Raw genomic sequence first — 26077 nt, forward strand, 5'->3', positions numbered from 1 at the left:
ATGTGGCTGGTGTTACTGTCCTAAAGAGTGTCCTGCACATGTAAATTATAATGTACAGTACTTTGTAAACAACAACTGTTATGTCATACTTTGAAAACAATCTCAAATTTCCAAAACCCTCACAATCACACTCACTGGTATTCCCAAAAGGGCACCGAAAGACAAATAAATATGTGTATTGGTCTCTTCAAAATACCAACTTTTATTTTTTATTAGATATGGGGGTACAGGAAGCTTTCTTTAACATTTATTCCATACTCGACGCTTTATCTAGGATATTTTTGGTGTAGCTCTCAAAGTTGAAACCAAAAACTACAAATCTAGAAGGACAATGACTAAAAATAAATATAAAATTGAATCAACAAGGTTTTCAATTTGTGAAGAGCTTGCAAGTGATTAACTGCACAGTTGCTGAGCAACACCCTGCATCAGAAGCATGCTCCAGAATGCCCAACCCTGCCAGGGGACCCTGTGCCTGGTGCATGCTCCAGAATGCCCAACCCTGCCAGGGGACCCTGTGCCTGGTGCATGCTCCAGAATACCCAACCTTCCCAGGGGACCCTGCATCAGGTACATGCTCTAGAATGCCTGACCCTGCCAGGGAACCCTGCATCAGGTACATGCTCCAGAATACCCAACCCTGCCAGGGGTACCCTGTATCAGGTGCATGCTCCAGAATGCCCAACCCTGCCCAGGGACCTGGCATCAGGTGCATGCTCCAGAATACCCAACCCTGCCAGGGGACCCTGCATCAGTTGTATGCTCTAGAATGCCCAATTCTGCCAGGGGACCCTGTGTCAGGTACATGCTCTAGAATGCCCAACCCTGCCAGGGGACCCTGCATTAGGTACATGCTCTAGAATGCCTGACCCTTCCAGGGGAGGCCCTACACTTCCCCAGCCTTAAAAGTACCTTAATCATACCAGAAGAATTCCATCAGTGCTGACCCCGTTTTGCTTATCGATGACAGAAAAATACAAAAGACTGATGCAAGGATGGCTGCTCCACATGCTTCATTCCAGTCTTCATTAAGACACATCCAGCACCATTTTATGTAACCAGTAATGTTCGAGTCCATTTCTCTTTCGATTTTATATTTTCCCTGTGAGGAGCAGAGTCACACTAATAATTAATGTTCTTTCATGAGGAAAAGAAAAAAATCACAACTAAATCCAGCATTATTTGGATGCTTACCATTACACCTTATGAGCCACTATGCACTTGCTTTAATAATAGTGTATGCTACATGTCTACACACAACACACAATGGCAAAATAATGAGGTATTCTTGCATGACAAAAGGGACATTCTGATAATTAACTTCTCCAGTTCACAAAGCAAGAGTAAAAGCAAACTCATTTGGCCAAGTTACATAACTGAGCAATTTGAAAACAAAATACATGGAAGTGAAGAAAATCTTAGTATATCCATCTCCTGCATTACTCACAATCATTGTAACTCGCAGCCCAAGTAGATTCACTGATGTTAAATGAGGCAGCACAAAACATACAGTCAACATGTAAACAACAAACCCAGAGATGGAAATATTTTAAATATCAACCCTAAAATCAGAATAACTTATGTCTACACTTATGTCTAGTTACGTTCCATATGATTATTACCCAGGCTGACTAAACCTGAAATTGGGTTAACAATTTTTAAAAGAAATTGACTGGTGTACCACAATGTACACAACCTTCTGTTAATCCAAATTAATGGGTATTCTTCCCACAAAGTACTCCAACTAACATACAAGAGTATACAGTTACAGCTAAATCATCAATGGCCTTATAAAAACAGTAATCACACCTCAATGCTATGGGTACAGTACTTTTCTTACAATTTTGTGGGAACAATATAGACTGACTAACAACTTGTGGGGATGACAACTCGTCCCACAACACTGGGGAGAGCACCTGCTCCCTCACAGCACTGTAGAAATAGCATACAATCTCTTACAACACTTGATTCATCCTTGCAACACTGTGGGAAGAGCACTGTATCCCTAATAACTTGCTGACTCATATTACACTGTAGGAGCACCGAACTTTATGACTGAACACAGCACTTCTCCCTCAAGATTGGAGTGGCAATGCTCAAAATCTTCCGACAATGTGGAAAGAGCACAGGCTTCCTTAACACACTGGGGGCAGAGCAACCTCTCAAAAGGCTGAAACACTGAGTGGGTAACACTGCAAATAGACTAGTGGCAACATTGCTAGTAGACTAGTGGCACTGTTACTATAGACAGACTGGAAGCTATCTAGGAGAGGCAGCTATGTGGCAAGTTCAGATGGAGACAGTGCACTGCTGCTAACTCAACTTGTGCCAAACTGAACATGGATGATAAGTAGAGTCATCAAAATACTGTCATGAGGAACCAATCAAAAACAAAACAAAAAAAAAAGTCTTTAAAACACTGAAAGGATTCAGTTTCATCAATACCATATGCATAAAGGAAAAATAATGAGTGAATCTGACAAAATATGGAAATATTGGAAAATGAGGTAATGAACAATGACCACAATCTTTTTCACCATGCCACAAACAAATTTAGAAGCTTTCTATTTCCAGCCGATTCGTGAACAATACAATATGCATGCCTATATAAATAAATGACTTCAAATCACTTTTACAAGGCTGGCTAAAACACTAACTGGCATGGTGCAAGAGATGCTTAATACCCTGTTGACACTAGATACAAGTGATCACGTAGCATAACGTTTGGTCCAGAGCCGAGCAATTCTATCATGTTCTTCCCGGTTCTGGAGGAACTGCGTGGCAATGCTCCCTACCAGCGGATCAGCTGAAACAGAAATACTAATCAATTACCTATATAATATAGCACTCTCCCAAGAACAAAGTAGATACTAGTAGGTAAATGGTGATCTGGCCATAGCCAGATTTCAAAATTTTACACTACTATATTACACAAAAAATTAATCAAAATGCATTAGAGGTAAGCTTCTACTGAAGAGAAATTTAAAGCAACAACAATTTCAATGCAAATGTAGGGAGATGCAAATATTTAAGCCAAGATGAATGGGAAACAGACAATGAAACTGACAGAATTTGTCATCATTCTAACAGGATACATTATTACTTAATGAACAAATATGAAAGTACAAGAATGAAACATGCCTAAAAATATATGCTGTACTTTATACCTGAATTATTTTTTCATATACTGAAGAGTTAAAATATTTAACTTTTAATTCTTTCACAGTCTCCCACATAGATCTACATTACTGATGCCAGTGTCCCTCACATCTATCTACATTTTAAGCAAAGCACCCTCAAATATGCTATGAGCAGTATATATTGGCTAGACACTAGAGAATGCACCTGTGCAGTGAATGTGTACAGTGCAAAGAAACATTGTGTATGGTTTAAAATGGTGACTTTCGTGAATTTTCCAGGTTACTTTTTCCATGGTTACTTTGGCTGTTTCTTATTATCAACTGATAGGCCTCAAAATGGCAAAAATATTAAACTTTTGACAATTTTCCAGAGGAAGGGTAGGGACCGTTACAATCTTCCCTTCCTCTGGGTCTGTTTTATAGGCTTTTACTAGGTCTGCTTCAATTGTTGGGATGTCCTAAACCATGACCAATCATTCTTGATTAGATTTAGTTATCCAAGAAATTGGATAAAACTGATCCTTTGTGTGATGATGGATTCAAAATAGAGGCTAAGTGTTATGTAGGAGAGGCCTGGACACATGATTAATGAACAGAGAAAAGGTTGTTTTTGTGGCTGAAAACCCTACTGTTTATTTTGAACTGCTTCTAAAATGAAATTTGCTGACTTGTGTAAAATTAACTAATTATTAGCTTCTCTGCACTTTATAATTCTGATAGTAGAATGGGTAGTTTCATGCCCTTAATAGAACAGAAGGCACATTAGTGAAATAGCTAGGAAATGGATCAAATTGAATAAATTGCACCCATACTGCCAATTTTGAGCCTGCATAATTCTACAAGTTTTCCATCAAATTTTGCATTGTTCCCCCTCATTGTCTTCAGAAAATATTCCCCATCATTTTGGCATTTTTTCTTTTTTAGATAAATCATTCCTGTCAGCACTTTCAGGGGTTGTGATGATGAAAGAGGGTTACCATTTAAGCTATACTAGAAAAAATTGGTGGAAGCATTTGCCTGCAAAGCCTTACCTTAATTGCTACATGTAAACATTATTTGTATATGAAATTGATTTGTTCTATAGGGATATTACCCTGCCAACATATCTGGCATGATCCTAACATGCTTGGCTTGGAGGAAGCAATTTATAGCATGCTCATCCACCACTTCTGTTGCACATACTCTAGAAATTTTATGTATTATGGTAAACTATTGCAAACAGCCAGTGTTGCATCCCTTAACCTTTAAACCGTGTCCAATGAACCAATTCACAACTGACGAATGTGTCCAACATACTACTACTACTACACAATTTTTCGTACCTTCAAATCTGCTACCTGCCAATATTTTTGACATCACAACTCTTTGGGTCTTCTACAATCTATTCACACTTGAAAAAAATCTAAGACCAGGAGAGTCCGCAGAGTACATCATGGTTGACTATTCAGGTGTGAGCTGTGTCTAGCATACTAGTACATATGCCTAACTAGCATAAGTAAACAACAAAACCAGGAGCTGTTGTTCCACCAGCAGCTTCACTACCAACAGTGTGTGGGGAAGTGGCACAAAGATGACTTATTCATTCCAAATTTATTACAAATTTCGTGATACTAACAGTGGAATTCGACCACAAAGCGCATGAAGTATATTTAACCCAGTATAGCCAAGTACAGCCAAACAACGTTACTTATTTCCATGTTTAAAGGAGTATTATACTCAGACAATTGTAATATTATAAGTATTTCTTATACATAACATTAGAAGACCAAAATAGTAAAAAAAAAAAAAAATTAGAATAAACAAGGTACATGTATTTTAGTTTTTTCAACAAACCTGCTGTCTTCCACCAAGGTAAGGTGACCCAAAAAGATCCTGCTCTCCGTCTTACCCTTAACCCTTTGAGAGTCCAAGCCACTGTTCTATGGCTTTGAAGCCAGAGTCCATGCCATAATACTATGTGATGAGCTCACCTCACCCAGATAAGCTGAGAGTGGTAAATTTGGGCCTAGATATGAAAGAATGGGTCTATGTGGTAAGTGTGCACCATATAAAAAATGTCCTGCAGCATGCAGTACATAATGAGGAAAACAAATGCAACAGTATTTTTGGTTTAAAACAACGAATTTACAGTGTATTTTCGTATGGTTTTTATCAGTCATTTGATAGAATGGAAGATATATTACAGAAATAGAGATCATTTTGAGTCTTTTTAGGAAGGAAAAATAGCTTGAAAGTGAGCTCAAAGTAGCGGAAACATTTGAAGTTTTCAAATGTTCAAGAGTAAACTAATCGCATCACACATCCAATACACACTAACAGGCAAGTCTAACATGAGTTTACAAATGCACTGATGTTATTTACACAATTATTACAGAGGAAATGTTATAGTAGTGTCAGGAATGCCTGCATTGTTCATTCTGGACCCAATTTTGAAACAGGTATACAGTGGACCCCCGGTTAACGATAGTTTTTCACTCCAGAAGTATGTTCAGGTGCCAGTACTGACCGAATTTGTTCCCATAAGGAATATTGTGAAGTAGATTAGTCCATTTCAGACCCCCAAACATACACGTACAAACGCACTTACATAAATACACTTACATAATTGGTCGCATTCGGAGGTGATCGTTATGCGGGGGTCCACTGTATTTTGAAATTTGTGAAATTGGCCAAATTACCAATTTCGATCACTTTATTGGGTAGTCGAAATAGATGACTGGACATTTTCTTGTGCTCAATCACTAAAATGAAACGTGTAGTAGTGAAATAGCTAAGAATTTGATCGACTGGAGCTATGTAATTGGCCATAAATCAAATTCAAAGTGGGCAAAATCGCCAATGCGTATTATTATTATTATAATCAAAAAGAAGCGCTAAGCCACAAGGGCTATACAGCGCTGCAGGGTAGGGAAGGAAGCAAGGGAATTGGATGGCAGAAGGGAGGGGGGATGATCAGCAGGTTACAGAAAACAGCGGGGCAGGGGATAGTACGGGGGTAGAGGGTAGCAAGAGATTCAAGTAGAAAGGGCTGAAAGTATCAGAATTTGTGAAGTAAGTCAGTCGTTGTCAAAAAGTCAATGAGAGAGTCCGGATGAAAGGTGGGTCCATCAGCGAGAAGGGAAGGTAAAGAGAGAGCAGCGGGGCGAAGACGACGACAGAGGTAAATTCTGCGTGCTCGTTGATAAAGTGGGCAGTCCAACAGAATGTGGCTGACTGATAATGGAGCTTGGCAATTCTCACAGAGAGGAGCAAGACGCCTCTCCACGAGATATCCATGAGTAAGACGAGTATGGCCAATGCGAAGACGGGAGAGAGTAGTCTCCCAACCTCGACACTGGTGATAAGAAGACGGCCAGTAACCTATACTCGGTTTAATAGACTGAAGTTTGTTGCCGAGCATAGTAGACCAACGTTGTTCCCAACGGGTGTGAAGGTGGGAAGATATTACAGCAAAATAGTCCGTACATGGAATACCTCTATAAGAAACTGGTAGGTCATGTACTGCTGACCGCGCAGCAGTGTCTGCCTGTTCATTGCCCTGTACGTCAACATGACCAGGGACCCAACAAAAAACAATATCTTTATGCTTAGTAAAGATGCGGCGTAGCCAAAGTTGGATACGGAGGACTAAGGGGTGAGGTGTATCAAATTTTTGTATAGCCTGTAAAGCACTAAGGGAGTCTGAGACAACCACAAATGATGACACAGGCATAGATGCAATACGGATAAGTGCTGTAAGGATGGCATATAATTCAGCAGTAAAAATACTAGCCGAAGATAGTAAATGCCCTTGTACGACGCTGTCCGGAAACACTGCTGCGAATCCTACGCCGTCAGAAGACTTAGAGCCATCTGTGTACACAGCAATGGCATGAGAATGAGAGTGAAAGTGGTCAAGAAAAAGAGAGCGGGAAGCGACCGTAGACAGTTGGGCTTTCGAGCAAGGGAGGGAGAAAGAACAGACTCGAACAGCTGGAACTTCCCAGGGGGGTAGGGAAAAGTGAGATGCTACATGTACATAGAAAGGTGGTAGTTGAAGAGAAGACAAGAGCGAATGAAGGCGAAGAGAGAAGGGACGGAGTAAGCAGGGGCGGCGAACAAATAAAGAATGTCTACTAATATCAGTGACCATTCTATAAATGGAAGGATTGCGGAGATCATGAGAGCGTACATAGTAGCGCAGGCAATGGGCATCACGGCGATCGGATAAGGATGGAACGTTCGCTTCTGCATAGAGGCTTTCGACAGGGGAAGAGCGAAAAGCACCAAGGCATAAACGTAATCCTTGGTGATGAATGGGGTTAAGGCTAGAGAGAGTAGCAGGAGATGCCGCTGAATAGATCTGGTCACCATAATCAAGTTTCGATAAAATAAGGGTGGAATGTAGGTGAAGGAGGGTTCGACGATCCGCTCCCCACGAAAGATGAGCAAGGGTTTTAAGAAGGTTCAGCCGGCTGTGACAAGTTGCCTTCAGAGAGGTAATGTGAGGTTTCCAGGATAACCTACGATCAAAGAGGAGGCCCAGAAACTTGACTGTATCACGTTCAGGGATACGGGAGCCATAGAGGTACAAAGGATGATCGGAGATGACAGAGCGTCTAGTGAAAGTGATTTGGTGGGTTTTAGTGCTGGAAAATTTAAACCCATGTGTGGTGGCCCAATTGGAAACACGGTCGACTGCATGCTGGAGAGAAACTGTAAGGAGGTGACAGTCAGCGCCTGCACAGGCAATAGCGAAGTCATCAACATAGAGTGATGACCAAATATTTGATGGAAGACTAGAGGCCAAATCATTAATAGCAAGGAGAAAAAGTGTTGTGCTCAGAACACATCCCTGGGGGACACCTTCAGCTTGGATAAAGTCCGGGGAGAGCACATTATTAACCCGAACACGGAAATGCCTGTCAGTTAAAAAGTTCTTAAGGAAGGATGGTAGATTGCCTCGAAGGCCTAAGGAGTGGGCTTGGGCTAAAATATTATACCTCCAAGTTGTGTCATATGCCTTCTCAAGGTCAAAAAATATGGCAATAACTGAGTGGTTATTCGCAAAGGCATTACGAACATACGTATCCAAGCGCAGTAAGGGGTCTATGGTAGAACGTCCCTTACGAAAGCCATATTGACGAGTGGAGAGACTGTTGTGTCTCTCTAAATACCACACTAAACGTCTATTTACTAGACGTTCCATTACTTTGCAAACTGCACTGGTAAGAGCAATGGGACGATAGTGGGAGGTTTCATGTCCCGTAGTGCCTGGTTTGCGGAAAGGGAGAACAATGGCGGATTTCCACAGCTGTGGAAGAACTCCTTGTGACCAAATAAGATTGTAAAGGCGTAATAGGACTGCAAGGGCTGACTGATGTAAATGTTGTAGCATACGAATATGAATGTCGTCGGGCCCAGCTGCCGATGATCGACAAGCTGAGAGTGTTGCCTCCAGTTCTTGAAGTGTAAAAGGCACATTATACTGTTCTTCTCTGAGAGAAGAAAAGTCCAAGGGTGCTAACTCTCTGGCAGACTTTGAGGAAAGAAATGAGGGGCATAGATGGAGTCCCTGAGAAATACGGACCAGATGATTGCCAATTTCATTGGCAACATCTAGTGGGTTTGCTATATCAACACCGGCAACCCGCAGAACAGGAGCCGGGTCAGGAGAATATTTACCACTCAGTTTTTGTACTTTTTTCCAGACTGCACTCATAGAGGAAGCAGAGGTGATGGTGGAGACATAATCTCGCCAGCAAGTGCGTTTAGCGTCACGGATGACACGGCGAGCGATCGCACGCTTCTGTTTAAAATCAAGGAGTCGCTCTGTGGTTCTATTGTACCGGTACCTGCCCCATGCAGAGCGTTTCAAACGTACTGCACGAGCACAAGCAGGAGACCACCAAGGCACGCATTTCTGAGAATGCCTGCCCGAAGTTTGGGGTATAGAATGAGAAGCTGCGGTGAAAACGGAGGACGAGAAGAGGTGTAAAAGCTCATCGATGGAGGACGAAGAAGGAACCTCTTTAAAAACAGTCAGGTGTGAGTAAAGGTTCCAATTTGCCCGATTAAATTGCCAGCGTGGGGTGCGAAGAGGTGGCGAATATGAAGGGGAAGTAAGAATGATTGGGAAATGATCACTGTCATGTAAGTCCGGGAGAACAGACCAAGTGAAGTCTAATGCGGCGGAGGAAGAGCAAACTGAGAGATCGATGCAAGAGAGAGTATGAGTCCGAGGATCAAAATGGGTGTGAGTACCTGTATTTAAAACATGGAGGGGGTGGGTGGCAAGAAAAGCCTCTAACTGAATTCCACGGGAATCACAGTGAGACCCCCCCCCAGAGGAAATGGTGGGCATTAAAATCACCAAGTAACAGAATCGGTGGCGGTAATGACGAAACAAGGAAGGCAAAATCCGGAATAGATAATGCCCGAGAAGGAGAGAGATATAAAGAACAGAGCGTATACCACCTATGTAAGTGGATACGGGCTGCTGTGTAATGCAGCGAAGTATGAACAAATAGCTGATGGTACGGAATATCAGTGCGGAGAAGAAGGGCACTTTCATTAAAGGTCCCATCAGGAAAAGGATCTGAAGAATACAATAAATTATAGCCTGAGATGTGAGAAATAACAGCAGAGTGTAATTTTGGTTCCTGTAAGCAAACACCAACAGGGGCAAACTGGGAGAGTAACATCTGAAGCTCACCCCGATTACCCCTGAGGCCGCGTATATTCCACTGTAAAAAGGCCATGATTGGCAATGATAAAGATACTTGAAATCCGCAGGTAAGGGTTCCTACGGACTAGAAGGGTTAGAAAAGTCCACATGCGGAGGCAGTGGAAAATGTTCAAGCAGCGAAGGAACGGTGCGCTGTGAAGAAAGGAGTTGCGCAGATGGAGCAGAGGAGAGAGAAAGAGCGGAAGGTGGATCAGTGTCCATTGATGGTTTGGTCTCTGCAATATATTCAGAGATTGCTTCAAGTGTTTCGGAATTCAGAGATGTCGTATGGGAGACAATATTGGGAATGGTAGGGGGAGGATGAGTAAAGATTGGAACTGTATTGGACTGTACCAAGGTAGGGGGGGCCAAAAGGGTGGAGGGAACTGGAGAAGCGTGGCAGGGGACAGAAGAGACAGGAACCTGGGAGGTGGCAGAAGAGGAAGAAACTTGGGAGGGAACAGGGGAGGAAGGTACATTACGAGGAGGAGGGTGAACCTCTGCACTTGTAACTGAGCCAGTGAGAGGGGAAGAACTAGGGACAGAGACAGGGAGGGTAAAATGAGGAGGTGGAAGATGGGTAGGAGGTGTTACCGGACCTTTTTTTTGACTTTTGAGAAGTAGAGGGACGATTGGGAAGAGGTGTCGTACGAGGTCTCGTCGATACTGAGGCTTGTAAGAGAGAACTCGAAGAAGCGAGATTAGACTGAGGCGTTGAAGTAGGGACGTCTGAGCCGAGGACAGCAAAAGGATTAGATACAGGAGTGATTATGGGAGAGGTAACCACAGAGGTGGGTGTAGAAGATGGGATACCAGAAGTGGGGGGACGTTTTGAAACACGGGAATAAGAAACACGTGGGAGTCTCCCTTGGAGGCGGAGATGAGAAACTGCCATGGCATAAGGGAGACCTTCTGTCTCTTTGAGGTAACGGATTTCCCGCTCGTTTAAATAGACCTGACAACGGCGAGAGTACGAAGGGTGAGCCTCATGACAGTTAAGGCAAGAGGGAGATCGATTGCAAGACGTATTAGAATGGTCATCGGCACCACAGACTGGGCATTTGGCGATAGATCTGCAATATTTCGCTGGATGGCCAAATCGCCAGCAATTTCTACACTGTTGTGGTGTAGGGATCACCTTTCGAACTTGTAACCGATGTCCTGCTATATAAACTGAGGATGGGAGTTCTCGGCTGTCAAAAGTTAAACGAGCCACATTGCTAGGGTATCGTCTCCGCCCATGGGCAGGAAGAACGTAAGTGTCTACCTTGAGGATTGGGAGATCTTGGAGTTCCAGCTGTTCTAGAATGTCGGTGCCACATGTCTGGAAATTTTGTTGAACTATGGTATGGGGCAGAATGACGGTACCACTACAAGAATTGAGGGAATGATGTTTTTCAAGGGTGACAGGAACAGTATCTATATGGGAAAGACGAGAGAGCTCACGAGCCTGGGTAGCATTCTGTACGGTAATGATGCGCGTACCGCTCTTAAGAGCATGAAAAGAAATATCTTTACCAACATGGCGTAGGAGTGCCTTGCCAATACTATGGTCAGAAAGATAGGCAGTAGAGGAAGTTGGTTGTAAAGTGAAGAATTTAGTCCACTGTTCAGTCTAAAACTGAGCGTGGAAAGGTAGTGAAGGACGTGTCGATCGTTTCTGAGAAGAACGAGAAGGTGAAGGTGGAGAAGTATCATCAGCAGGTAATTGTCGTTGACGTTTAGGCGTGGGACCAGAGTTGGTCCGACGTGGAACGGGTCGGCGATTTGAAAATTGCCGCACCGTAGAGGGAGAGGCCGGAAGCATAGTCAGAGGAGAGCGAAGGTCTGATAAATCGAAGGAGTCAGTCGAGGCCTCAGTACCTGAAGCGGGTGAGGAAACAGCACCGGCAATAGGTACAGAGGCATGAGGAATGTCTGAAGAGTGGTCCAAAGACGAGGCGGGGTCAGAACGGGGTGCGGTATCAAGAAGGGGCCCGGGGGTACCAGGTTCATGGACTAGGGCTGCCATGGTTAGGTTACTTCTTTCTTTTTGTTTTTAAGAAAAAAAAAAGAAAGAAGAAAAGAAAATAAAAATAAAAAAAAAGAAAAAAAAGGGGGGACCGGGGAGGGATAGGTCCTAGGAGGAATGAAAGGGCCAGAAATCTCCCTCCGCGCCCAAGAGGACCTCAGCACCGCAAGTAGCGCAGATGCAGCATGGAACCCGTGCCATACCCTACCCATCATGCTAGTAAACTAACAATCCCGGATAGCAACCTCACATCTGCCGAGCTACCTCGGTGGACAAAAGAGAGGGCGGCCGGATATCCACCACAAAGCATACCTCCTTCGGCCACCACCCCCGGAATCCAAAAGGTGGCTTCCAGAGATACACTCGTCGCCCGAAAGACACCCAAAGCTACTCCGGGATACCGGAGAGGGATCGGGACATCCCCAGGCGATCCAGATTCCACGGCAAACTACGCCACCGCTAAGAACCTCAACGGAATGGGATGGACCCCGGTATCCTTTCTCCTACCCAGGAACTAGCGCGCCTGTGGGAGAAATCCCAAAGGACAAAAAGAGGAAGGGCAAAAGGGAGGAGTGGGGAGGAGGAGGAGGAAAGGAAAAAGGGGAGGATGGGGAGGGTGGGATAGGGGAGGGGAGATTGGGGGGTAATTAGGTTCGGTCTGAGGAAGAAGACCGATAGGTCTAATTCCTCAGACCAAGAGCCTCTTCACCACGCCAAGGAGCCCCCCTTGAAGAGGCGCCAATGCGTAAATATCGCTGATGTACCAAAGTTTGCAACAGCATAATTTCATCAATTTTCCATTAAATTTTGTACTTTTTGTTTTATTACCTCCAGAAAAAGGTTCTCTACCATTTCATAAAATTTTTTTGAAAATTCTTGGACCCTATGGACAAGTTTCAGATTGAGGCTCTGGACCCTCAAAGGGTTAATTCTTTCAATAATAACTCCACCACAAACTCCAAACCTTGATCCCTTCAATTCCCACTACTTTATCCCCCTTTCATTTTACCCACATCCTCACGCACCTCCCCTACACTCCCATCTGGCTCTTCCTCATTCCTGAAAGATGCTATACCTCACTGGCCAATACATGAAATCACAGATTCCCTCTATATCAACTTTTAACAATTCTTCAAAATATTCTCTCCATCCAATAACTCCCCTTTTCTGTTTTTAACTGTTGATTCCATTCGTTCCCTAGGCTGTCTCAACTTATTAATCTCATTCCATAACTTTTTCTTATTCTCAGTAAAATTTGTTGACAGCACCTCACCCACTGTCCCATTTGTTTGTTCTCTTTTTACATTCCCTTACCACTCTCTTAGCCTGCTCCCCCCCCCCCCCCTTTTTTTTTTATTTACACAGGGTTTGACAAGGTTAGGTTAAGGATCCCTAGCTTTATTGACAAGCTATTTACAGGTTAAGGATTCCGAACTTATTGACAAGCTAAGAGCTGTTACTTACATCAGCTCATTTGAAACCATACAGGTAGGGAATAGGATGAAGTTGGAGGCATCTGTGGGCCAGCATTTTCATCTGATCAACTGACTATCTTTGACATCATAATGCTGTACGAATGTGTTCCATACTCTAGTCATCCTGGGAATAAATGATCTCAGATGAGCTGATGTTCTGGAGAAAGGTACAGCCAAAGTGAAGTTGCTGCTTTCTGCCCGTTATCTGGTATAGAAACTTGCTTCACGCTGTCCTCAAAGTGGATCCAAGTGTGGTACTTTGACAATATTGGTCTTGCACATAACAGTAAGGCCACCCACATCTCTCCTGTGTTGAAGGCTTTGCTAAAATGACAGATCTTATCCAGGATTGGTCCAGGCGAGAGATGAGACGTCTTGCTCTGTTCTCTACTCTGTCAAGCAGTCGCAGACGAGAAGGGGGGCAGGCGAACCAAGAAAGTGGAGCATACTCAAGGTGTGAGCATACTTGTACCTCGTACAAAATCTTGCAACCCCTGCTGTCAAGCAGATACAAGATACAGCGAAGTGTTGTAAGCTTCCTGGCTACCTTGTTTGCAAAATTTACAATGTGGTTTTTCATGGTCAGTTTGGAGTCAAATTTCACCCCAAGGATATCAACTTCTTCCCCAGATGCCAACATCCTCCCATTCATCCTTACTACTGCACCGGCATTACCATCATGGTGCCTAGAGATCATCATTTGTGTTTTCTCAGGTGCAAATGTTACTTGCCATCTGATATAGCTCTTAGATGGTGATTGATGTAGCTTAGAGCAGCTGGCATTTCTTCTCTTGGATAAGTGAATGTCAGTGTACAGTTGTGCCTGCATATGCATGGGATTCTAGAATGAGATGAAGAAGGTTATTGAAGTAGACATTAGATAACAATGGTCCTAGAACACTTCCTTGTGGAACACTTTCCCCAACAGGATGTCTTGCTGATTCCATTCCACTGAGAACTACCCTTAGAGATCTACCATGAAGGTAATCAATGAGGAGACATAGCGTAGAGCCTGCAACTGCCAGAGCTTGCAGTTTTGCTAAGAGGCCTTGGTGCCACACCCAGTCGAAATCACCAGCAATGTTCAGTGCTACCACACAGCTGACTTTGGATTCATCCAGTGACTGGTGCCACGTAGTGGAGAGGTTAAACAACATATCTGCAGCAGACTAACCTTTCATGAAGCCATATTGATAGTCACAAAGTAGTGAGTGGTAGTCAAAAAACTGTCATTTTTATGATTTTTTTTTTTTTTAACAAGTCGGCCGTCTCCCACCGAGGCAGGGTGGCCCAAAAAGAAAGAAAATCCCCAAAAAGAAAATACTTTCATCATCATTCAACACTTTCACCTCACTCCCACATAATCACTGTTTTAGCAGAGGTGCTCAGAACACAACAGTTTAGAAGCATATATGTATAAAGATACACAACATATCCCTCCAAACTGCTAATATCCCAAAACCCATTTCCAGGACTCAAGTCCGGCTATATAAAAACCGGTTTCCCTGAATCCCTTCACTAAATATTACCCTGCTCACACTCCAACAGATCGTCAGGTCCCAAATACCATTCGTCTCCATTCACTCCTATCGAACACGCTCATGCACGCCTGCTGGAAGTCCAAGCCCCTCGCCCACAAAACCTCCCTTATCCCTTCCTTCCAACCTTTTCGAGGATGACCCCTACACCGCCTTCCTTCCCCTACAGATTTAAATGCTCTCCATGTCATTCTACTTTCACCCATTCTCTCTAAATCATCAAACCACCTCAACCCCTCTTCAGCCCTCTGAGTAATACTTTTAACTCCACACCTTCTCCTAATTTCCACACTCCGAATTTTCTGCATATTTACACCACACATTGCCCTTAGACAGGACATCTCCACTGCCTCCAACTGCCTCCTCGCTGCTGCATTCACAACCCAAGCTTCACACCCATATAAGAGTGTTGGTACTACTATACTTTCATACATTCCCTTCTTTGCCTCCCCAGATAATGTTTTTTGTCTCCACATATACCTCAACGTACCACTCGCCTTTTTCCCCTCATCAATTCTACGATACACTACCTAACAGAATACTCCATTCGACTGAATGTACAGCAAAGCATGCAACCATATGACCTGTCTTTGTAATACTCATTTGTGCTTTATAGTTATCTGTTTACAATAATGTTTTATCATTGATTTCATCATTGCTTAGTTAATCTTAAGTTAATTTTAAGCCAGCCCGTAATGCTATGCATATAAGTGGCTTTGGCATGCTGCTCTTACCTGTATTTTTTTGTACCTCTGTATGTATGTATTAACCTCATCCTTGATAAATCCATCCACTGACATGTCAACTCCCAAATATCTGAAAACATTCACTTCTTCCATACTACTCCTCCCCAATTTGATATCCAATTTTTCTTTATCTAAATCATTTGATACCCTCATCACCTTACTCCTTTCTATGTTCACTTTCAACTTTCTACCTTTACACACTCCCAAACTCATCCACTAACCTTTGCAATTTTTCTTTAGAATCTCCCATAGGCACAGTATCATCAGCAAAAAGCAACTGTCAATTCCCATTTTGTATTTGATTCCCCATAATTTAATCCCACCCCTCTCCCGAAACACCCTAGCATTTACATCCTAGAGCCTACCCATTAACCTTTTATCCACCAATACATAATCTAACAAACTACTTTCATTACGTGCTACATCATACCTTGTATATTTATTTATCCTCTTTTTCATAAAATATGTATTACTTATTACCAAATCTCTTTCTACACATAGCTCAATTAAAGGCTCCCCATTTACATTTACCCCTGGCACCCCAAATTTACCTACTACTCCCTCCACAACATATATACAGTGGACCCCCGCCTTACGATCAGCTCCCAACTCGACCAATTATGTAAGCGTATTTTTGTAAGTGCTTTTGTACGTGTATTTTTGGGGGTCTGAAACGGACTAATCTAATTCACAATATTCCTTATGGGAGCAAATTCGGTCTCTAACAGCACCCGAACAGACTTCTGGAATGAAATAATATCGTAAGGCAGGGGTCCACTGTGTGTGTGTGTGTATATATATATATATACACACATTTCTGTGTCTGTATATATATATAAGCTCTGATATATATATATATAGGTATATGTTGTTATATATATATAACTGTATTTGTGTATACCTGAATAAACTTACTTACATACATACAACACATTTACTCTTATGTTAGATTAGAGAAAATGTTATTCTTGGCGTCACTTGTACAAGTTATGTGGCTCCCACATCTTATATTTATGTTTATTTATTCTATTGTGGGGTGTATTTATCATCTTTTTATGTTATGTATCGTGTTTATTATATAATTTTGAAAAAAATATCATGGATGGATTAATGAAAATGTGTATATTACCGTAATATACGACATTTAATGAGACTCGGTATTGTTATTATCACCACTTGTGCAAGTCGTCTGCTACGACATCTCACATTTGTTTATTTATTCTACTGTGGGGTGTATTTATCTTATTTATATGTTATGCATCGTGTTTATTATATGATTTTGAAAAAAATATCATGGATGGATTAATGAAAATGTGTATATTACCGTAATATACGACATTTAATGAGACTCAGTATTGTTATTATCACCACTTGTGCAAGTCGTCTGCTACGACATCTCACATTTGTTTATTTATTCTACTGTGGGGTGTATTTATCTTATTTATATGTTATGCATCGTGTTTATTATATAATTTTGAAAAAAATATCATGGATGGATTAATGAAAATGTGTATATTAACGTAATATACGACATTTAAATGACTCGATGTATGTAAGTTTATTTAGGTACAGGTATACATAAGTATAATTATCAGAGTATATATAAAATATGAAATAACTTTTAAAAACATTTGAAATTTTGGAGTTTCCAGACAAAATGGAGAGACTTAGTGCTTACTGAGCTCATGGAGAATTAAACAAACAGGGTGGGGCACGGTGACCGTATTAGTATATATATTTTGGTCATAATTTGAAATGTCCGTATTAGCGGAACGCCGTAAAGTGAAACGCCGTAAAGCGGGGCCTTCCTGTATATATATATATATATATATATATATATATATGTATATATATATATATATATATATGTATATATATATATATATATATATATATATATATATATATATATATTAGTGTTTGTGTATATTTCGCATGCTCTCGCGAATTCCTTGCATTGTTCAAATCTCTAGTAAGGCTGATGCATGCAGGGGATGAGATGAAAAGCTGTAAGCACTCCCTAAAGCTGGCTGCCTTGGATCAAAAACGTGTAGCTCATGTTACATAAGGTATTGGTCCAGTGTGGGTAGATTGGTAAAGCACTGCGTACCTTGTCCTAAGGTTCGTAGGTTCGAGTCTCCTTCAGCCAGATATCAGTGTTTGTGTATATTTCGCATGCTCTCGCGAATTCCTTGCATTGTTCAAATCTCTAGTAAGGCTGATGCATGCAGGGGATGAGATGAAAAGCTGTAAGCCTTCTCCCTGAAAGCTGGCTGCCTTGGATCAAAAACGTGTAGCTCATGTTACACGCCAAGGTATTGGTCCAGTGTGGGTAGATTGGTAAAGCACTGCGTACCTTGTCCTAAGGTTCGTAGGTTCGAGTCTCCTTCAGCCAGAGATCAGTGTTTGTGTATATTTCGCATGCTCTCGCGAATTCCTTGCATTGTTCAAATCTCTAGTAAGGCTGATGCATGCAGGGGATGAGATGAAAAGCTGTAAGCCTTCTCCCTGAAAGCTGGCTGCCTTGGATCAAAAACGTGTAGCTCATGTTACACGCCAAGGTATTGGTCCAGTGTGGGTAGATTGGTAAAGCACTGCGTACCTTGTCCTAAGGTTCGTAGGTTCGAGTCTCCTTCAGCCAGAGATAAGTGTTTGTTTATATATATTATATATATATATATATATATATGTTGTGTATCTTTATATGTGTATGCTTCTAAACTGTTGTATTCTGAGCACCTCTGCAAAAACAGTGATAATGTGCGAGTGTGGTGAAAGTGTTGAATGATGATGAAAGTATTTTCTTTTTGGGGATTGTCTTTCTTTTTTGGGTCACCCTGCCTCGGTGGGAGACGGCCAAGTGAGTGTAAAATTAAAGCCTGTAATTGTTTTACATGATGGTAGGATTGCTGGTGTCTTTTGTCTGTCTCATAAAAATGCAAGATTACAGGTACGTCTTGCTACTTCTACTTACACTTAGGTCACACTACACATACATGTACACGTTTATTTATACACACTCATCTGAGTTTTCTTTGATTTTATCTTAATAGTTCTTGGTCTTATTACTTTTCCTTTTATATCCATGGGGAAGTGGAATAAGAATCTTTCCTCTGTAAGCCATGCGTGTTGTAAAAGTCAACTAAAATGCCGGGAACAATGGGCTAGTAACCCCTTTTCCTGTAAAGATTACTAAAAAGAATAAGAAGAAGAAAATTGTCAAAGTGGGAAGTCTGAATGTGCGTGGATGTTGTGCAAATGATAAGAAAGAGATGATTGTGGATGTTATGAATGAGAAGAAACTGGATGTCCTGGCTTTAAGTGAAACAAAGCTGAAAGGAGTGGGAGAGTTTCAATGGAGAGGAATAAATGGGATTAGGTCAGGGGTTTCAAATAGAGTTAGAGCTAAAGAAGGAGTAGCAATAATGTTGAAGGATAAGCTATGGCAGGAAAAGAGGGACTACAAATGCATAAATTCAAGGATTATGTGGAGTAAAATAAAGATTGGATGTGAAAAGTGGGTTATAGTAAGCGTGTATGCACCTGGAGAAGAGAGAAGTGTAGAGGAGAGAGAGAGATTCTGGGAAATGTTGAGCGAATGCGTGGGGAGTTTTGAATCAAGTGTGAGAGTAATGGTGGTTGGGGATTTCAATGCTAAAGTAGGTAAAAATGTTATGGAGGGAGTAGTAGGTAAATTTGGGGTGCCAGGGGTAAATGTAAATGGGGAGCCTTTAATTGAGCTATGTGTAGAAAGAGATTTGGTAATAAGTAATACATATTTTATGAAAAAGAGGATAAATAAATATACAAGGTATGATGTAGCACGTAATGAAAGTAGCTTGTTAGATTATGTATTGGTGGATAAAAGGTCGATGGGTAGGCTCCAGGATGTACATGTTCATAGAGGGACAACTGATATATCGGATCATTATTTAGTTGTAGCTACAGTTAGAGTAAGAGGTAGATGGGAAAAGAGGAAGGTGGCAACAACAAGTAAGAGGGAGGTGAAAGTGTATAAACTAAGGGAGGAGGAAGTTCGGGCGAGATATAAGCGACTATTGGCAGAAAGGTGGGCTAGTGCAAAGATGAGTAGTGGGGGGGTTGAAGAGGGTTGGAATAGTTTTAAAAATGCAGTATTAGAATGTGGGGCAGAAGTTTGTGGTCATAGGAGGGTGGGGGCAGGAGGAAAGAGGAGTGATTGGTGGAATGATGAAGTAAAGGGTGTGATAAAAGAGAAAAAGGTAGCTTACGAGAGGTTTTTACAAAGCAGAAGTGTTATAAGAAGAGCAGAGTATATGGAGAGTAAAAGAAAGGTGAAGAGAGTGGTGAGAGAGTGCAAAAGGAGAGCAGATGAAAGAGTGGGAGAGGCACTGTCAAGAAATTTTAATGAAAATAAGAAAAAATTTTGGAGTTAAACAGTTAAGAAAGCCTAGGGAAAGTATGGATTTGTCAGTTAAAAACAGAGTAGGGGAGTTAGTAGATGGGAACTTTTAAATGTTGAGGAAGAAAGGGAGGTGGTAATTTCATGAACTGGCCAGGGAGGTATACCATCTTTTAGGAGTGAAGAAGAGCAGAATGTAAGTGTGGTGGAGGTACGTGAGGCATTACGTAGAATGAGAGAGAGTAAAGCAGCTGGAACTGATGGGATCATGACAGAAATGTTAAAAGCAAGGGGGGATATAGTGTTGGAGTGGTTGGTACTTTTGTTTAATAAATGTATGAAAGAGGGGAAGGTACCTAAGGATTGGTGGAGAGCATGTATAGTCCCTTTATATAAAGGGAAAGGGGACAAAAGAGACTGTAAAAATTATAGAGGAATAAGTTTACCGAGTATACCAGGAAAAGTGTACGGTAGGGTTATAAATGAAAGAATTAGAGGTAAGACAGAATGTAGGATTGCGGATGAGCAAGGAGGTTTCAGAGTGGGTAGGGGATGTGTAGATCAAGTGTTTACATTGAAGCATATATGTGAACAGTATTTAGATAAAGGTAGGGAAGTTTTTATTGCATTTATGAATTTAGAAAAGGCATATGATATAGTGGATAGAGGAGCAATGTGGCAGATGTTACAAGTATATGGAATAGGTGGTAAGTTATTAAATGCTGTAAAGAGTTTTCATGAGGATAGTTGTCATGTGGGTTTTCGATAAAACGTGGATGGGTAGAAATACTCACGTAGGCTGGTAGTACGTATAATATAACAAAGTATGGGAAAGCACCAACAGCCGACCTGCCTCTCTCTGCTCCCTATCTTCGACTGACCCACAAGTGCCTACGGGTGAGGGGTGTTTGAAATCCTGCTATGGTCAGCAGCAATATGAATAATCAGTCAGTGATTCACGCAGATGGTTGGTAGCGAGTCATCTACTGGTACACTGGTTACTGGTAACTGGTTACTAGGAACTGGTACTACTACTGAGATAGTGAGGCTCAGGTTAGGGTGTGTAGAAGAGAGGGAGACTACTTCCCGGTAAAAGTAGGTCTTAGACAGGGATGTGTAATGTCACCATGGTTGTTTAATATATTTATAGATGGGGTTGTAAAGGAAGTAAATGCCAGGGTGTTCGGGAGAGGGGTGGGATTAAATTTTGGGGAATCAAATTCAAAATGGGAATTGGCAACGTTACTTTTTGCTGATGATACTGTGCTTATGGGAGATTCTAAAGAAAAATTGCAAAGGTCAGTGGATGAGTTTGGGAATGTGTGTAAAGGTAGAAAGTTGAAAGTGAACATAGAAAAGAGTAAGGTGATGAGGGTATCAAATGATTTACATAAAGAAAAATTGGATATCAAATTGGGGAGGAATAGTATGGAAGAAGTGAATGTTTTCAGATACATGTACTTGGGAGTTGACATGTCAGCAGATGGATTTATGAAGGATGAGGTTAATCATAGAACTGATGAAGGAAAAAAGGTGAGTGGTGCGTTGAGGTATATGTGGAGTCAAAAAACGTTATCTATGGAGGCAAAGAAGGGAATGTATGAAAGTATAGTAGTACCAACACTCGTATATGGGTGTGAAGCTTGGGTGGTAAATGCAGCAGTGAGGAGACGGTTGGAGGCAGTGGAGATGTCCTGTTTAACCCTTTGACTGTTTTCGACGTATAAATACGTCTTACGAGCCAATGTTTCTGACGTATATATACTCAATAATTCTAGCGGCTTCAAATCAAGTGGGAGAAAGCTGGTAGGCCCACATGTGAGAGAATGGGTCTGTGTGGTCAGTGTGCACCACATAAAAAAAATCCTGCAGCACACATTGCGTAATGAGAAAAAAAAAACTCTGATCGTTTTTTTGGAATAAAACGCCGACTTTGAGGTGTATTTTCGTATAGTATTTATCGTTGTATTCGCGTTTTCATGGTCTTAGGTGATAAAATGGAAAACATATTACAGAAATAGAGATGATTTTCATTACTTTGACGATGAAAACGACCTTGAAACTGAGCTCAAAGTAGCGGAAATGTTCGATTTTTACCAATGTTCAAGAGTACATAAATCACACCACACGTCCAATACACGTCAACTGGGGAGTCTAATATTCTTTCACTAGTGCACTGATATTATTTATACCATTTTTACAATAATGCAGTCGTCTGCATAACAGTAAATTTTGTATTTTTTTGTATGAATAAAAAATCAAAATAGAAAGCAATAATAATATAAGAGGGGCCTAGAGATGTGACTAATGAACAGAGCATATGTTATTTTAGTGCCACGAATGTCTACCTTGTTTATTCTGGACCCTATTTTGAAATTGGCATCTTTTTTATTTTGCGTGAAATTGGCCAAATTGCCAATTTCTGACCACCATATTGGGTAGTCCAAATTAGTAAATGGGAGGTTTCTTGTACTCAGCTGATAGACAAAATGGAGTTCTAAAGAAATAGCTATGAGTTTGGTCAACTGGAACAATGGAATTGGCTGAAAATTGGGCTCAAAGTCGGCGAAATCGCCGATACGCATATGTTGCCGAGACCTCTAACTTCGCGGGAGCATAATTCCACGAGTTTTCGACCAAATTTCGAACTTTTGGTGTCATTACCATCGGGAAAAGATTCTCTATCATTTCATAAGAAAAAATAATTTTTTTTTTTTTCAAAAATTGAGCGACATAGAATGACAGTTTCAGAGAGGGGCCTGAAACAGTCAAAGGGTTAAGGGCAATGTGTGGTGTAAATATTATACAGAAAATTCGGAGTGTGGAAATTAGGAAAAGGTGTGGAGTTAATAAAAGTATTAGTCAGAGGGCAGAAGAGGGGTTGTTGAGGTGGTTTGGTCATTTAGAGAGAATGGATCAAAGTAGAACGACATGGAAAGCATATAAATCTATAGGGGAAGGAAGGCGGGGTAGGGGTCGTCCTCGAAAGGGTTGGAGAGAGGGGGTAAAGGAGGTTTTGTGGGCAAGGGCTTTGACTTCCAGCAAGCGTGCATGAGCATGTTAGATAGGAGTGAATGGAGACGAATGGTACTTGGGACCTGACGATCTGTTGGAGTGTGAGCAGGGTAATATTTAGTGAAGGGATTCAGGGAAACCGGTTATTTTCATATAGTCGAACTCGAGTCCTGGAAATGGGAAGTACAATGCCTGCACTTTAAAGGAGGGGTTTGGGATATTGGCAGTTTGGAGGGATATGTTGTGTATCTTTATACGTATATGCTTCTAAACTGTTGTATTCTGAGCACCTCTGCAAAAGCAGTGATAATGTGTGAGTGTGGTGAAAGTGTTGAATGATTATGAAATATTTTCTTTTTGGGGATTTTCTTTCTTTTTTGGGTCACCCTGCCTCGGTGGGAGACGGCCGACTTGTTGAAAAAAAAAAAAAAAAATACAGTACACTGTATAAACATTTAAAAACATACCAGAAGTGTTATAAATGGTGCAAAGGTGACACTAAAAACAATATCAAAGATGGTTGACACAAACCCAATACCACTATAGTATGCTCTTCACTTAGCAACGAATTCGTATGCTGACGTGGTCTTAGGAATGGAAATCCGTAAAGTGAGGAGAGGCTGTATAAAAAAAAACACCAAAAACTGAAGAAACATGAAATAGTTTACAGCCAAGTTCTGGCAGGTTGTGTTTGTTTGGCCAAGTGCCAAGCAAACGATCAACTACGAGCAATGTTTTTACCAAACAGTATTTGAATACCGAATTGTTGGAGTAGGGAGCTGTTTGAGTACTGAGGTTCCACTAATTGTGGTGGGGGACCTAAATGCTGAAGTGGGAGCAACTGTTGTAGAGGGCATAGTAGGTAAGTTTGACCTAACTTTGCACAGAAAGAGGTTTAGTAATAGTTAATAAATATATGAAGGAAAAAAAGGATAAGTATACAATATATGACATGGGGCATAATGACAGCAGTTTGTTGGACTATGTATTGGTGGGTAAAAGGCTGATGGACAGACTTCTGTATATGCACATTTATAGAGGAGCAACAGATAAACGAGATTATTATTTATGTTGCGAATTATGCCCATGCATGACATTTTTTATTTGAGCATATTCCAGTTACGAGGTTTCACTTAATTTTATATAGTGGACTTCTTCACTAGTAGCCACAGTAAAGATTTCCAATTTTGTATTATTATTGGACCTCGTGTATCATGATATGTACTATGTACTTATTATATACATTATATTATTTATTTCTTTTTATTATCACACTGGCCGATTCCCACCAAGGCAGGGTGGCCCGAAAAAGAAAAACTTTCACCATCATTCACTCCATCACTGTCTTGCCAGAAGGGTGCTTTACACTACAGTTTTTAAACTGCAACATTAACACCCCTCCTTCAGAGTGCAGGCACTGTACTTCCCATCTCCAGGACTCAAGTCCGGCCTGCCGGTTTCCCTGAACCCCTTCATAAATGTTACTTTGCTCACACTCCAACAGCACGTCAAATATTAAAAACCATTTGTCTCCATTCACTCCTATCAAACACGCTCACGCATGCCTGCTGGAAGTCCAAGCCCCTCGCACACAAAACCTCCTTTACCCCCTCCCTCCAACCTTTCCTAGGCCGACCCCTACCCCGCCTTCCTTCCACTACAGACTGATACACTCTTGACGTTATTCTGTTTCGCTCCATTCTCTCCACATGTCCGAACCACCTCAACAACCCTTCCTCAGCCCTCTGGACAACAGTTTTGGTAATCCTGCACCTCCTCCTAACTTCCAAACTACGAATTCTCTGCATTATATTCACACCACACATTGCTCTCAGACATGACATCTCCACTGCCTCCAGCCTTCTCCTCGCTGCAACATTCATCACCCATGCTTCACACCCATATAAGAGCGTTGGTAAAACTATACTCTCATACATTCCCCTCTTTGCCTCCAAGGACAAAGTTTTTTGTCTCCACAGACTCCTAAGTTCACCACTCACCCTTTTCCCCTCATCAATTCTATGATTCACCTCATCTTTCATAGACCCATCCGCTGACACGTCCACTCCCAAATATCTGAATACATTCACCTCCTCCATACTCTCTCCCTCCAATCTGATATCCAATCTTTCATCACCTAATCTTTTTGTTATCCTCATAACCTTACTCTTTCCTGTATTCACTTTCAATTTTCTTCTTTTGCACACCCTACCAAATTCATCCACCAATCTCTGCAACTTCTCTTCAGAATCTCCCAAGAGCACAGTGTCATCAGCAAAGAGCAACTGTGACAACTCCCACTTTATGTGTGATTCTTTATCTTTTAACTCCATGCCTCTTGCCAAGACCCTCGCATTTACTTCTCTTACAACCCCATCTATAAATATATTAAACAACCACGGTGACATCACACATCCTTGTCTAAGGCCTACTTTTACTGGGAAATAATTTCCCTCTTTCCTACATACTCTACCTTGAGCCTCACTATCCTCGTAAAAACTCTTCACTGCTTTCAGTAACCTACCTCCTACACCATACACCTGCAACATCTGCCACATTGCCCCCCTATCCACCCTGTCATACGCCTTTTCCAAATCCATAAATGCCACAAAGACCTCTTTAGCCTTATCTAAATACTGTTCACTTATATGTTTCACTGTAAACACCTGGTCCACACACCCCCTACCTTTCCTAAAGCCTGAACGCTCTGGGAGTTTCAGAGTGATACACTCTTATGTCCTGGGAGTGCCTTTTCCTCCTGAGTAATGTAGGTCTTGTCCTGCTACACATGCCATCGTTATGCCCCTCTTTCCTACCTTTCCTAAAGCAACTCTGCCACATTGCCCCCCTATGTTCATCTGCTATCCTATTCACTCCGTCTTACTCTTAATTCTTTCAATAATAACTCTACCATACACTTTGCCAGGTATACTCAACAGACTCATCCCCCTATAATTTTTGCACTCTCTTTTATCCCCTTTGCCTTTATACAAAGGAACTATGCATGCTCTCTGCCAATCCCTAGGTACCTTACCCTCTTCCATACATTTATTAAATAATTGCAC

At 41.5% G+C, this 26077-nt stretch overlaps 1 protein-coding gene across 5 annotated transcripts in view; it reads right to left on the reverse strand.

The window, feature by feature from the left end:
* Window positions 1-1165: 1165 nt before the first annotated feature.
* Window positions 1166-26077, reverse strand: part of LOC128690508 (ubiquitin-conjugating enzyme E2 E1) — a 103024-nt gene continuing 78112 nt past the window's right edge. For all 5 annotated transcript variants that reach the window (XM_053779176.2, XM_053779175.2, XM_053779174.2 and 2 more), the window contains one exon: window positions 1166-2806. In XM_053779176.2, the coding sequence (XP_053635151.1) occupies window positions 2709-2806 (98 nt within the window). In that variant the 3' untranslated portion in view covers window positions 1166-2708. The remainder of the gene's footprint in view (window positions 2807-26077) is intronic.

This window comes from Cherax quadricarinatus, chromosome 29, assembly GCF_038502225.1.
Source record: "Cherax quadricarinatus isolate ZL_2023a chromosome 29, ASM3850222v1, whole genome shotgun sequence".
Classification (NCBI taxonomy): domain Eukaryota; kingdom Metazoa; phylum Arthropoda; class Malacostraca; order Decapoda; family Parastacidae; genus Cherax; species Cherax quadricarinatus.